At 41.4% G+C, this 15,664-nt stretch overlaps 2 protein-coding genes across 7 annotated transcripts in view; one reads left to right on the top strand and one right to left on the bottom strand.

Moving 5' to 3' along the window:
• Positions 1–15,664, bottom strand: part of CRYBG1 (crystallin beta-gamma domain containing 1) — a 100,582-nt gene that overhangs the window by 23,554 nt on the left and 61,364 nt on the right. For both annotated transcript variants that reach the window (XM_081856678.1, XM_081856679.1), the window contains 6 exons: positions 7,431–8,853; positions 7,154–7,324; positions 5,327–5,374; positions 5,116–5,234; positions 2,667–2,829; positions 2,136–2,272 (listed from right to left, as the gene is read on the bottom strand). In XM_081856678.1, coding sequence (XP_081712804.1) covers positions 2,136–2,272; positions 2,667–2,829; positions 5,116–5,234; positions 5,327–5,374; positions 7,154–7,324; positions 7,431–8,853 — 2,061 coding nt within the window. The remainder of the gene's footprint in view (positions 1–2,135; positions 2,273–2,666; positions 2,830–5,115; positions 5,235–5,326; positions 5,375–7,153; positions 7,325–7,430; positions 8,854–15,664) is intronic.
• RTN4IP1 (reticulon 4 interacting protein 1) overlaps positions 1–15,664 on the top strand; it is a 112,534-nt gene that overhangs the window by 93,158 nt on the left and 3,712 nt on the right. For 3 of the 5 annotated variants that reach the window (XM_081857237.1, XM_081857238.1, XM_081857232.1), the window contains one exon: positions 6,659–7,116. The exons of 1 other annotated variant lie outside the window; for it this stretch is intronic. In XM_081857237.1, the coding sequence (XP_081713363.1) occupies positions 6,659–6,874 (216 nt within the window). In that variant the 3' untranslated portion in view covers positions 6,875–7,116. Of the gene's footprint in view, positions 1–6,658; positions 7,117–15,664 lie in introns of those variants that run through there. One more of the 5 variants, XM_081857234.1, reaches the window with a different exon arrangement.

Genomic DNA, 15,664 nt, shown 5'->3' with positions numbered 1-15,664 from the left:
GCCACGCCTCCATCGGAGAGTGGGGAAACGGTCAAGAGGAAAGTCACCGGCTGGGAGCGCGCGCCAAGTTCAAATGTACAGGCGAGCGGCACAGCAAGTAGCCCGGATAGGGAGCCAGGTCCCAAAGCCCGCCGGAAGGAAGGGCAAGACTCAGGGGGGTCAGCGTCAGAAGAGTCCAGGAGGGAGGAAACCCCAGGGGGCAGAAGGACCCAGAGGAGGAAGGAACAGCGCAGGAGGTGGAGCCGGGCTAGGATCTTAAACTGGTGCGGAAGGGGCAGTGACTCAGAGGGGACTTCGCCTATCTAGAGTCTAGACGTAGGGTTGCACGCTCTGGCTTTAAAATGGAAATTATACTTCAATAAAGACTTTTGTACATAATATCAGCCTGGCGTTGGTCCTCTGTGAGCTGGGACCTAGAGGCAGCCCTGACACTATTAAATTATTAAAGCTAAAGACACCTCATCTTAGTTATTTCCCAGAAGGGAGCTGACAAAGAGCCCCTTTTAAACCACTGTTTAAACAGGGTAGAATAAACAGTAAAATAAAATATTTTTTGTATTACTGATCAGGGTAGAATATAACACTGAAGGATAAATATACAGTGGTGCCCCGCAAGACGAACGCCTCGCAAGACGGAAAACCCGCTAGACGAAAGGGTTTTCCGTTTTGGAGGCGCTTCGCTAAACGAATTTCTCTATGGGGTTGCTTCGCAAGACGAAAAAATCTTGCGAGTTCCCGCGGGGGTTTTTCCGCTTTCCCCCCCCTTTCCTAAGCCGCTAAGCCGCTTATCAGCTGTTCCGCTGATAAGCCGCCTCTCAGCTGATCGCTAAAAGCCGCTAGACCGCTAATAGCGCTAATCCGCTAAGCCGTCAATGGGCTTGCTTCGCAAGAGGAAAAAACCGCTAGACGAAGAGAATCGTGGAACGGATTAATTTCGTCTTGCGAGGCACCACTGTATAGTGGTTATAAGCATTCACTAAATTTCAGGTATTCACTGTGGCATATACATACAAACATAGCCAACTTTTAATTTCTGTTCACCATCATTTGCATTCTGCAGCAATTAATCATCATTACTGAAAGACAGCATTGACTTCAAAGGTCATAAATAATCTCCTAAAATGACTGTAGTGTACTTATTTTTCTTAATACATACTTCTAATTCAGACATGTTGACAGATGTATAACAGTGTATGCCACTACAGTTGACAGTGCTTGTGATTCATTCTCAGTGTTTATAATGACGCTATGATACAACACTTAATGAAATCAGTACTGCTGACTCCATTAATTATCAAGATAAAGCCACTTACACAGTTGTATGACACTTACAAACCAACTCCCAAGGTTCACTCTTACAGTCTACCAGAATGCCACATGGTAGGGTGGGGGTAAATAATCAAACTATAACAGATACTGATTCTCAATTGAAATCCTTTCATTTAATCCCCTCCTTCTTTCAGTATGACTTTTGTATCATTCTCACCCATTCTGAAAAGTACCTTGGCAGTTTCATCACTGACATTTAGTCAGCACCTATATCTCAGTTTAACGATTTAATACAATCCTGGGATATGTACTAATGATTTATTTTGAATCACCAATGCACTTAACAGACAGCAATCTTTTCCATTATTCAACAAAAGTGAGTTGAACTCACCTCCTTGGGAGAATCTCTGGGCAGCCGCTGCCACCAGCCCTGGTCCCTGAGCTGCCCCCCCCCACCCCAAAGAGAGATTCCTCTTCACACTGCCCCACAGGGGCCTGGGAAGCACCCCCTGGCCAGGCCCAGAGGCACCATTCGACTAGGGAGCTTGTAGCCAGAGTGGCTGCAAAAAACAGCTGTGCAAGCCTCTGGAAGGCAGAGATGCAAGAAGGCATCAGAGGAGGGAGGGAAGGAAAGAGGGACAGACGCCAGTGTTGCCCACAGCATCCCTGACTCATTCAAGGCACCTCAAGGTGCTATGGCACACTGGTTGAAAACCAGTGCCTTATATGATCATCACTCACTACACAACAGAACAAACAAACAAAAAGTATAACCTCATGCATAAGTGTATCATTTCCAAATCTGGGCATTTGATAACTACTATAAACTAGTACCTTTTTTAAAGGATGCATATCTATATACTTACATGCCCCGATGCACTTGGATAGAACACATTTTCTGTGCAGAACCAAATCGAGTTTCTTCCGTGTCGTCAAAGTATGAATTTACAAGACCCAGCCCTTCTGGTTCTGTAAACAGGTCAATTCGGCAAATGCTATAATCCTGGCAAAATTATGAAGACAGAATGATAAATTATAAAATTAGGACTGAGTCTATTCTGTGCAGCAAAGGGAAAGACAAAGCATACTTGTGGTGTCCCTTTAGCATTTACAGGAGAGCACCCTTGTAGCAGGTTGCTAATCTATACTGCTGCCATGTTGAAACTGGGAGGGGCCAATCATAGAGGCATCATGACTGCTTGGAATGGGCCTATGTAATTGGCACCACCTAAAAGAACCAGGAAGGAGTAAAGTGGCTGCAAGCTCCTCTCCTCTCCCGGAGCTCACATATTTGTACAGACTTGGTAAGCCATAGTTTGGTCTACCATGTCAGACAAATCACCCATAGTCTACAAAGTTTAAGCCATAATCTATAGTCTACTCATATCCATACTTGCCTTTACTACATGCCTCATTGAACCAATCACTGCAGGCTCAGGACATTTGCATTCATCTTTGTTATCAAGTGGTTCTTCACCCCAAAGGTTTGTAAATTCAATTTCTCCTTCCTCCAGAGGAATAGAGGGCCCTTCAAAGTTTGGCTTCTCATACAGAATCCAACTATAAATTAAAACACCAAAACAAACATTGAATCATTCGTTTTCTTTCATGCAAATTAGTTTATTTACAAATTTAGTTTGAGTTAAAGCATTTAGTTTACCATTACTCTCACATTAACAAAAACGGTAAAGAGAATGGTTTAAGGTCAATATAAACTGGGGTACTCATAGCAGAGCATTTAGAGGTGACAAATACAAGTAATGGATTGGCCATGCCGAGAAATGCCAATATATAATGATATCACAGTAGTGGTTTAACTATACAACTATATAGCAGAAAACTAGATGCAATATATAGCAATGTGTTATTTATAATCAAGAATGCTAGTGCAACACAGAAAGATGATTAACATGCAATGAAAGAAATAACCATAGGGAAAGAGCAATGTCTTCAAATACTAGGGCAGCAATGGTGAAATAATGGTCTCTTGTAACAAACCATCTACTTTCCTGTGAGCAAGATGAGTGAGAAGATCAGAAGAAAGAACAGAGATATATATAACCCAGTATTTCCAAAATAAGAGTATGAAACATACTTCACCTGGAGCACCTGTCACTAAGTGGAGAGATGTTGTCAAGACTTTGCAGAGGGTGGTGTCTATCTCAAAAGATCAAAGTCAGAATGGACATCAAGAAAATAGCCAAGTGGGAAACCAGGAAACAGAGGTCCAAAGATAATTTAGCATAGAGCTAGAAGTCAGACCAAACCAGATATCAGGTGTTGAAAGTACAGAGCTTCAGCCAAATCCAAATGGCAGGTCAAAACAGTAGAGTCAAGACTCGAAGTTATTTCAAAAGCTGAACAGCTAATAAAGAAAGTCAAAGACAGGAAACATTAAGGAGGTGAAAGAAAGTAAGGAGCTGGAAAGAATTACAAGTCAAGGAGGAGGATGAAGAAGAAAGGCAGGAACTTTAAAAGGAATGAGAAAAGAAGACATTGATTCATCTTTAATGTTAGGCTCTCCTATACAGCTATCCAATAGCCTGCTTTTCTCCAAACATCTAAGCATGCATGGTAATCCCATAAAAAGGATGAGAATGATGTATGCTGGGACTCTGGAAAGAAATGGACAGTTGGATAACGGTATGTGTGAAGCCTCTGCATGTAGGATAGGGGAAAGTGTGTGCCATGTAACTGTATTAAGATGACTAAGACATACCAACAATTTGCAATTAACATCAATTTAAGTTGGAAATCTGAACAACATAAAATTAATTCTGGTTTTGCAAGTTTCGCATCGGATGAATCAAACAAAATGGCTGAACAAAGCAGATGAAGCAGCCTACCACAATGGAACAAAGCAACTAACTAAACAGTGCTGGAATATCAAACTAATTGATTAATTCTAGGGTGTTCAGTCACTTGCTCTATGCCACAACTCTCCACAAACCAAATCACAACAAATAAATAAAATACAAGCTTTTCAGACATCTAAACTGAACATAATTATTTTTATTTTGACATTTCCATCTTGTTATATATCTCCTTGGGCACATTGTGAAAAAATGGCATATAATAAATGTATTTTTAAAAACAATTGTAGATATAGCTAATGGGTGCAAAGAACTATGTTTCTTTTATTGCATAGAGTGTGGTATTTGTTTGCTGTTTGGTAAAAGACTAGTATTAAATGACAACTAGATAGTTACAGACATGTGTTCCTGCATTGAAACCAACCTCTTTTTCTTTGACTAGCAAACTCTGATGACCCCATGAAATCCCTAAACTTTATCAGTTTCATTCTTTGTGCCTTTGGTTTCAGCAGCACACTGGAAGCTGCAGGAATTCTGCCAAGTGAAACAGTTTATCACTTGATAATCCAGCAATGTAAATTTGTTTGATGTTTTTAATCAAAGCTTCAGGAAGTGTTTTTAAAAGATCCCTAACAGTAGCTTTCCTGTTGGTCTTTTCAAAGCCAAAAAGCAGTAATTTTTCAAGAGAATTAAGGCAACATGGTATAAAATTAGAAGTTACTTAAGGTCACAGGAAAAGCTTTTTAGAACATCAAAGGAGGAAAATAGGAACACATGAGCAAATTTAACAAATAAGCCTCTACATGCATCAGATCAAGAGTTAGAAACGCTGGAACAGTTCAAAACATGTCTCAACACACATGAGAATAAACTAGTGAAAACTAGTTTACTCAAGCTAGACTAAGCAAAAAGGCATGAGACTAAACTGAGTTTAGAAGCATACAGTCAAGGAGTGAATAAAATATGATAAAGCAGAATGGGAATGTGCAGACTGAATTTAGAGCTAGCTGTAGGGCGAACATTTTATTCTTACCATCCTCTGACGACTTTAACTAGAATTACAGGCGACAGTACCCAAGCGGTGCAGTCCACCATATCATGAAAAACTTCAATAGCATTTTCCAAAGGGTCTGATTTACTGCAGATAACGATCTGTATTTATAGGGGAAAAAACTTCAGTTTTTTTTAATCCAACAAGGAAAAATAAAGGAAAACAGTAATCAATGGGATGGGGATCACCTCACCTTTCCAGGTCTAGGATTAATTTTATTTTGGTTGTTTCCTGAAAATGCCTGTTAAAGCAGAGAGAACAAACAATATGAAATTAATTTGTAAAAGAGATATATCTTACCTAATCTTGGGAAATGCTGAAATACATTTAGTGTATTTAGCTTCAAAAAATACATCCATTAAAACAGTTTAGTGTTATATAGTACTAAAGTCACACTTTAGTATTATGAAAATGGGGTCAGGTTAAGGCTATACGGTCTGCAAGTGCTTGGCATGCTTTCAAATCTTATTGACACATTCAAGTTGCCCATGCAAACCATTAAGCCACTTAAAGCTGCCCCTTAGGTTTGCATAGATATATTATGCAGATCATGCTGAAGTTGCAACCACAAATCACTGTCATTTTACAGCACACTAAAACGAACAGGGGCTTTGTATGGAAGGAGTGCCTGTTGAACTACACCTTTAGCCAATAAAGGCATGAGTATGCATTTTATTATTGTAGCCCAGCCCTGCAAATAGCTCATACCACCCAATGTACCATGTGGTACAGCCGATTATTCTGAAGAAGTTATATATCTTTATAGCTGGTAGGAAGAAACTTTTTGAATCAAGTCTGATTTGTTTTGTAAATTATCAAGATGGTTGCTTTCTAGGAGTTTTCAGTCAATATTGCTGCCCCTATTCCATTGTTGCACTGTTAATTTTAGCATAAAACTTGGTCTATGAAAAATGTATGTCAGAAGTATATTTCAAAAGCATAACAATTTCCTGCCTCTCATGATATACAGCAGGGGCCACCAATTTTTTTGCACCCATGAGCACAGTTGCAAACCAAAAAAACTGTCATGGGACGACACACATATGGCAACCAGAATCACCCCAACAACAGAACGGTTTTGAAGACTAATTCCGGGGGAGGGGGGCACCAGAAATTGTATCTGTGCAACCATGTGCCCCGCTCCACACACACGTGACCTGCAATATATATGAATCCATAGATTCCCAATATGCCTTTTATTATTCAGAATAGAATTTCTAAAGGAACATACAGTAAGCCTGCAACTTACATGGGGGTTACATTGGCCTAAAGTCAAAATCATGTTGTGTTCAATGGCAGGTGTGGTCGCCAGTGTCTTTTTCCCCAGAACACTGTTCCTTTCATTTTGTTTAATTTTTTGCCATGCATGTAAAGCTGAATGCGCGCAAGTTAAATGGGATGTGGGAACACAGTCTAAAATTGTTTTGATGAGTCGGTTTGTCAAATGATTGCTGAATCTATTACTATTACATTTCATTTTTGTCTAGTAAATCTTAAACCTATCTTAAATGACCATTCTTAACAGCTGCAGACTGAAGGCATCCTTACAGTGATTCTAGAAGGCTTTTCAACCAACACGTATGCTGGTTCAGCACAAATGACTGTTGAGCAATCTGTAGATGTGAGGACTGGTGGGGTCAGCAGCAGAATCCAAACAACTGACATACTGCAGTATGATTGTATATTTTTTCTTCTACTGTTTCCTGCCTTTATGCTAAATTGGGCAATCAGTAGTGCCTAGATGCAGCCATGATCTTCTCATTCCAGATTCATTTTGACCATTTGGTTAGAGAAATGCAGCATGCTAATGAAATCTCACTTTATTGAAAAGATAATCTTTTTCCTGGAAAATAGTCATTTCCAATTCAAGCTATTCTTTGTTCTAACAACAAAATATATGTAGGTATGTATATAAATCAAACCAATATCAAACAAAAGAAAGCAAAGCAAAAATCAATTTGACTTTCTAGTTGCACAAAGCATGCAGACAGACTTCTAAAACAAACAACATTAAACACACCTCAATGTCTGGTAAGAAGCTATTTGGTTCATACTGTCCAGGTTTCAACCAGCTTGAAAAACTGGTGTCAGGGTTTCCAAAGTTTGCCATCTGCAAAATTCTCTCTTTTTTTGGATCCTCAGTTTGCAAATATTTCTCCATAAATTGTGGATTTTTGAAATCTGAAAGAGACTGAACAGCACAATAAAAAATAACAGTGGTTGTTTACTGCTAAGGTATAACACAACATACATAGCACATGAGTTTATATGTAGTTATATGATGTTTGTCCTATTACCTCAGATTTCTGAGCCACATCAAATATTAGAGGAGGGATTCCTGGGCAATTAGCACTCTTCTGAGATGCAAAGGTTGTTGTGATAGTGTTTATAGATGTTACAGATGGAGTAAACACATTTTCTTTAGTTGAAGGTAATAGAAGGCTTGAGAATATGGCACTCTTTTCAAGTCGAGATCTCTTAATGTCGCCATCGGTACCATCCTTGCTTTCTTTCCCACTTACTTCCTGGGTAAGTGCAAGGTCTGGTCTGTTGGATAATTTCAGAGATTGGAGAAGAAGGCTGTTCTCAGCTGAGGCACGTTTGGGTCTGACTCTAGCCTCTGTTTCTAGACTATGCAATTTCAGCTGCAGGGATGGGGCTAAATCTCGTGGTTTGTCTCTTTTGATTCCTAAACCAACTGTAAATATATTGGGGTCAAATATTTTCTCTAAATTGTCCTCATGAATTGGAGGCATAGCAAAGGGAGGTGCTGGAGATTTTGGAACTTTGGGTTTTTTCTTTTTTTGAGGTACACAAATAGAGCTGTCTAGATTTTTAATAGTTTCAGTAAACTTCGTCATGTCTGGGGAATCACAAATGGTATCCTCATTGCCAGCTTTAGGGACATTACAATCACTGTTTGAATCAGGTTGTCCACTGAAATTCTGCTCGAATATCTGTTTGTTTTCCAAAAACGTATTTGTCATCTTTGTGTCTTCATTTTCAGTCTGAGAAGTCATGTTGTCTTCTACTTTGGGGGGCACTGGGTCAGGCTGCAGGAGACACTGGTCTTCTTTACTTAGAGAATGCATGTATGTTTTCAAGAAAAGTTCCTCTCCACTTTCAGGAGATATGGATCTGGCATTTGTATTCCTGTTAGCTTTTTGGATTGTTTCAATTTCTTCAGTTTGTAGTATAGATGGCATTTTAGGCAAACAAGTATCGTTGGCTAATTCTGTATCAACTTTTTTAGAAATAAAAACACTCGCATGGTTATCATCTACTTTTCCATTCTGACTAAACTGAGATTCAGCAGCATTTCCAATTTCTTCATTAGTTATAATATTTGATTGAGTCCCTTCTTCAGACTTGATTTTTATATCTGAAGATACATCCTTCACCTTTGCACCATTGTGCAATGCTTTCTGTCGATTGTTTGGCTTATTTGTTATTCTTTTGGTCTGCTCACTTTCAGGGTGCTGTTTCCCAAATTTCAGCTTTGCTCTGCCAACAAATGTATTTGATACAGAACCTTTTTTTAAAGAAGAGATCTCAGCAGTTTGGTTCTGATTAGTTTGTTTGCTTTCAAACATGGATATTTTATTGGCAATACTGAAGTTAATTTTAACAGCTTTGTCCATAGAATCTTGCTCAGTTTGCACATCTTCTAGAGTTCTGGACGCCTTAAGGTTTAATTCTACATTCTTTGGTTTAGCTGGACTGTAAAAACAAAATAATACAACAATTACTTTACAGTCCTTGTTAACAATACTTTAAAGATGTATTTTATTTCTAGAACAGTCGTATACCCATGCCTCTTTAAAATAAGGCTGCAATTCTAAATACACCTGCTAGGGCAGTGTTTCCCAACCTTTTTTGGGCAAAGGCACACTTGTTTCATGAAAAAAATCTCGAGGCACACCACCATTAGAAAATGTTTAAAAAATTAACTCTGTGCCTATATTGACTATATATAAAGTAACTCTCTTTAATAGGAATCAAATAAACACAAAGAAAGTATTTTATAATTACTTTATTATGAAATAGTAAGTACCGTATTTTTCGTCCCATAGGACGCTCCGTCCCATAGGACGCACCTACTTTTTTGAGGGGGGAAATAAAGGAAATTTTTTTTTCCTTTATTTCCCCCCCAAAAAACCAGGTCGGGGAACAGTGGGATGGCGGTGCTGCGCCTCCCCGCTGTCCCCCGAGCTTGTGGGGCTGGCCCATGTCTGCCTGGCGCGAGGGGCGCTCTGCTTCAGGGCGCCCCGCGCGTCCGGCGGCAGGCTACAGTCCGCAGCATGGGGAACCCTCTGTTTCAGGGCGCCCCATGCGCCCCCCGGGTGCGCAAGGCTTGCCAACACGAGCGCGGAGCACGGGGCGTCCTCCGAAGGGTGCCCCGTGCTCCGCGCTGCCAGCTGCCGCCCGCAAGCCTTGCGCTCCCGGGGGGAGATCCCCCGGGTGTGCAAGGCTGGCCAACACCAGCGCGGAGCACGGGGCGTCCTCTGGAGGGCGCCCCGTGCTCCGCGCTGCAGGCTGCTGCCCGCAAGCCTTGCGCTCCCGGGGGGAGATCCCCCGGGTGCGCAAGGCTTGCGGACACCTGCGCGGAGCACGGGGCGTCCTCCGGAGGGCGCCCCGTGCTCCGCGCTGCAGGCTGCTGCCCGCAAGCCTTGCGCTCCCGGGGGGAGATCCCCCGGGTGCGCAAAGCTTGCGGACACCAGCGCGGAGCACGGGGCGTCCTCCGGAGGGCGCCCCGTGCTCCGCGCTGCAGGCTGCTGCCCGCAAGCCTTGCGCTCCCGGGGGGAGATCCCCCGGGTGCGCAAGGCTTGCAGACACCTGCGTGGAGCACGGGGCGTCCTCCGGAGGGCGCCCCGTGCTCCGCGCTGCAGGCTGCTGCCCGCAAGCCTTGCGCTCCCGGGGGGAGATCCCCCGGGTGCGCAAGGCTTGCGGACACCAGCGCGGAGCACGGGGCGTCCTCTGGAGGGGCGTCCTCTGGAGGGCACCCCGTGCTCCGCGCTGCAGGCTGCTGCCCGCAAGCCTTGCACTCCCGGGGGGAGATCCCCCGGGTGCGCAAGGCTTGCGGACACCAGCGCGGAGCACGGGGCGTCCTCCGGAGGGCACCCCGTGCTCCGCGCTGCAGGCTGCTGCCCGCAAGCCTTGCGCTCCCGGGGGGAGATCCCCCGGGTGCGCAAGGCTTGCGGACACCAGCGCGGAGCACGGGGCGTCCTCCGGAGGGCGCCCCGTGCTCCGCGCTGCAGGCTGCTGCCCGCAAGCCTTGCGCTCCCTGCGTGGAGCACGGGGCGTCCGACTCGCCTCCCTCCCACGGCACACCAGCCGACGTCCCGCGGCACACTAGTGTGCCGCGGAACACCGGTTGGGAAACACTGTGCTAGGGAGTAAGCCACATTCAATATAAGGGGACTTACTGCTATTAATTATCATTATTACTATGACATTTAGTCACTTTTTCCAAAAAATATAAATTCAGAGTGACATAACCATTAAAAACCAGAGTAAAAGTAACCTAAAATACAATAATATGCATAAAAGACAATTATTTCCTTTTACCTTTGTCAAGTTGCAAGTTAACTTAAAGTGTTTCTTACAATCTATTTTATTATGTGAACCATCCTGAGACCCCCTAGGCATAGGGTGGTATATAAATTCAACAAACAGCAACAACAACATATCAGAAAGATTTATAAGCATTATTTACTCTCACAAGAGCTCACTTTATTTCTTTCAGAAATTATAGACTGCAAATCACTTGCAATTCTCTCTCTCACACACAAACACTATTCACACTTCCTATTTACTCAAACATACACCATGGATGCACTCCATTAACATACTTTCATATGTAATTAAAAGTTGATTGCTGCTGTGATGTATTATGCCATCTTTTTAGCATCAACAGTTCACAGTCCTGTAGACACATGCAGACACTGACTTTACCTGTTTAGCAAGAAAAATGTTCATATGTGCTCATGAAGACTGAGCCAATAGAATGGGAGGATCTAAGATGCCGGACTATTGCTTGAAGGCAGGAATGGAGTGGAGGCAGTATTATTATTATTTATTCAATATCTATCCTGTCCTTCATCCAAAGATCACAGGGCGGTTTACAATATAAAAACAGTAATGGAATGTTGAATATTTCTAACCTAGCCTGTTCCAGATGGGTTTTACTCTCCCTAAAGAAACTTGCATAATTTGGGGGAGCTCTTTGATTCGGCATTGTAATTTGAGGCCCAGATGGTTTCAGTTGTGTGGAGTACTTTTGCTCAGTTCCAGCTGGTTCATCAATGATGGCCATTCCTGGATGAAGATGGCCTGACCACAGTGATGCATGCTTTGGTAACTTCCTGACTGGATAAATGTGCTCTATGTGGATCTTCCCTTGAAGAGGCTACAGTCTGTGCTGAATATTGTGCTGAAAATTTGACTGTTAATGGACAGAATTAGCTGGAATCATGTACTCGGTAGCAGTCAGCAGAGCAATCCTGCTTACCTGGCTTTCCAAAATGGAACATTGCTGCCAGTTACCAAGAAGGACAGGTGTAAGTGGGCAGGGAGCCTAGTGTGGAGGCAGCAGTGGGAGTGTTGGGTTGGCTCTGCTGCTGCATCTGTACTGTTTCAAGCTCCTCTCCTGTCATAGTTGTTGTGTATTGAGTCAAAGGATTTTATATCTGTATTGTTGTTGTCTGTGATTGCATTAGGGTAGAGTGGCTGCCTTTTGGTTCCAGAGGGTACAGCTACTATTGGTTCATTTAAGCTGCTGTATTTGGATCCTCTGTCTTATTGGCTGCCTCCAAAAGGCAGGACTGTGATTGCCTGTTTTTGTTCCCTCCAAAATGTATCCCTTCTAGCTAGTTCCCTGTCCCTATAAATGTAGCTCTCCCCTCCTCAGGTCTCAGTCTTGTTGCTGTAATAAAGAAGTGTTACTAGAGAACTGTCTCCAGCATATTATGTCAAGAGAGCTGAAATCACAAACCCCACGTCACAACAATAGTAACCAGTAACAATGTTTGGTGTTGGGAAGTCCGAGCAATGCCACACCACCCATGCCAACAAACCAACTGCTACTGCATACAGCACTGATTCTGAAAAATTAAGTTCAGCTGTCTACATGCTTCTGGGTGGAATGCAAGGGGCTAGTGTCCCCATGACTCCCCATGTACAGTGGTACCTCGGGTTACATACGCTTCAGGTTACATACACTTCAGGTTACACACTCCACTAACCCAGAAATAGTGCTTCAGGTTAAGAACTTTGCTTCATGATAAGAACAGAAATCGGACTCCGGTGGTGCGGCGGCAGCAGGAGGCCCCATTAGCTAAAGTGGTGCTTCAGGTTAAGAACAGTTTCAGGTTAAGTATGGACCTCCGGAACGAATTAAGTACTTAACCTGAGGTACCACTGTACTTGTAAACTTAACACTGAAGAAGACTGCCTGAAGAGGGCCATCATACTTTCATTAAAAAAAATGTAAAAGCTGAAGTAAATATTTGAGTTATAGTCTAGTTGGATAATTGTAGTGTATGTTTCTGTTTCTCTTTTGAAGACTTGATGAGAATGCAAACTCAAATGGTTAAGAAAAAGATCTATATCTTCCTAAAAGACTGACCCATACCCTTGACAGATGTTGAAGCTATGATCCATTCTATTAAAATGAAACAAGGGAAAACAACATCTACTTATAAATGATTTATAGTTCCCATAATACAACGCCTACAGTTATAAGTCATAGTCTCCACTGGAAACTATGCTAACAGGTGTGTCAGGACAGGAAAAGCAATGTAAATCAAGGGAAGGTGCTAGTGAATTATTAATTTGAATATCATGGAAAATGACACTAACACCCTACTGCTAAGCATATTTATCTGCAAGTATATTCTGTTTATTTCAATTGAATTTATTCAAAGAAAGGCTATAGTCTTGCAGCCCAATGCTTCCTCAGATATTAGTGGTTTTGATTTTAATGTATATGTACAACTGCAAGTATTTCCACCCAAGGAAATCTGTATTTCTGTGCATATTTACTTAGATGTTTGCCCCACTGTGTTCAAGGCTTAAGTCTAGGTAAGCATGCATACAATTTTGGCTTTACAGAACAATCCTATTGCATATTTACCCAGAAGAAAGAACCACTGTATTATGAATCTTAGTTTGGATAAATTGTATTTAGGATTGAAGCTCAATATATTAAATTAAGGTTTAGCCCTAAACACACATAAAATCAATTACAGAGTTGGCAGGGACGGGACCTTGGAGGTCATCATGTCCAATATTGCTGCTCAGTGCAGAATCTGCAGTGCATAATGCAACTTCATCTCCCTAATAAACAGCCATTACGCTTCTGTTTAAATAGCTTCAGCAAAGGAAAGAACACCACCTTCTGAGATGTATGTTTCACTGTCAAACAAAACTTACAGCTCTTTTTGGTAGGATGTTTCTCCTCCACTGAAATTCCAACTCTGTTGCCCTCCGGAGAAAGAGATAATAAGTCTGTTCTATCTTCTGCGTGACAGTCCTTTAGACATTTGAAAACTGTTATGTCTGCCTCTCTCATCCTTTTATTTTTTATTTTATACCTACACATAAGACTTTTCTGTTGAATTTACTTTAGTTGGTTTTAGCCAATGTCCCAGCTATTTAAAAACTATCCAACTCTACAATTCTATGATTTTGATATATTATACAGTGTTAGATATTCCTCCCAATTTTGCATCATCTGCAGATCAGATAAGCATCCCCTTCACACTCTGATCCAAGTCATTTATAAAAACAAGAAAAGGAATTGGCCTAGGGTATCTCTGTGGCTCTCTGTTCAATACTTCACTCTATGATGCCATTAATGAACAATTGTTCAAGCAGCTCTACTTAACACTAGTGTAATCCACCCCACATTTTATGATATTGTCAGTGAACTTAATTCTGTGTAAACAGACAAGCAGTGGCTCACAAAGCATCACTGTGAACCAACCTATCATAGTCAGATAATATATGAAAATCGATTAATAACAGTATACAATGTAAAGGCAGAGCAACTGAATTTTCATTTCTGAATAGACACAGATGCTCTGCTTTCTAAGTTTCTGTATAACATGCTGTTATATTACAACTTACACAAAAAAACTACTTAAATGAGTAACATGGTGAATGTGTCATCTTCTTGAGAACATAGTTTTATTCCCACCCATAATTATAAATGTTTGGCAGCTTAGGTCTCAACTAAGACTTTCACTGCTTTATTACCTTAAAGCTGTATCTTTTCTGTTGCATTTACAAATAAGATGCATGTAAAATCAAAGCTAAAAATTCAAAGTAAGTCTCACTGAATTTGGTGGGATTTATTTCTGAGCATATTTTTATAGGATTGTGCTGCAAGATGTTAGAGAGTTCAACAGGTATTTTAAAAGCCTCAGGAATCAGGAGTGGTTAATGACTCAGTTCCTTACAGGCATCATATCAAGTGATTGAGAAACTGTTATTACCCTATGGTGGGAGAAAAGCTCAAGTTCTTGTTTAACTATTCAGCACCCTTAAAAAATTGAAAATTGAAGAGTCCCCGTTCCCCCACCCGGTATTTAGACAATCAGACCCAAAGATTATATAAATCAGTCCAAATCACATAAATTAATGAGTGACAAGTTCATTCAAAAACTATTTAAAAAATCTGATTCAATGTCCAATATAAGCTTTATCAGTGCACAGGTGAAGAAAGGTACAAAGGATATTCAACTATCCCCACCCCAGGATCAAATTGCACAATATATTCTACGCCTCAGTGTCTTTAGTAGATGGGATCTAAATGAAATATAACTTTTGATTCTAAAATTTTGTTTCAAATGATTGTTTAATGATGAGGGTGCAATGCTGTGTTATAATACACGCAATTATGTTACCAGGTTTTCTCATTAAGATAATTCAAGGTGTGGCAAGTCTCACATTTCTTGACACAGCTGTAAAAGTGCACTCACGTCTTTAAATAAGTGCTGAAGGCCACATATTTCAGTCTTCTTTAAAAATAATACTTTGCCCCACAGCACTACACATCAAGCCCCTAAGTCACTTATTTTAGTGATTATGGCACAAAGAAGAGGTAAGAGCAACATATATAAAACTAAGATCCAATTCCTGTTCCTAAAAGTGCTGCAGGGTGGCCTCTTGAAATACAGTTGGACACAGCTCTAAGAGGCAATGAATTGCCCCCCATACTTTGTGTTTCTTTTTGGAATAGTTAAACCTGCCATAACTGCAGAGGGAGCCACTTGCCATAAACACCTTAACACATGGGTATGCCCTGCACGTCTATGAACTGGGCCCAGTGTTTGAGATGCAAAAGCTGGAAGCCAAATGGCGCCTTAAATCTAGTTTTCAGTTGCCACAACAGTATGTCTAGGGACATTTTTTTTTTACACGATTACAAAGCAAATGAAGACAAGATGGGCGATTTAGCTGAAAATGGAATAAATGATGTGTGCAAAAGACAAGTTCTTAAAAACCAAAATAGCAATCAAGCAGAAAA

Source organism: Podarcis erhardii (genome assembly GCF_964252035.2).
Source record: "Podarcis erhardii genome assembly, chromosome: 3".
Lineage (NCBI taxonomy): Eukaryota > Metazoa > Chordata > Lepidosauria > Squamata > Lacertidae > Podarcis > Podarcis erhardii.
Note: the sequence above shows the minus strand (reverse complement) of the source record. Positions and strands in the feature narration are given on the sequence as shown.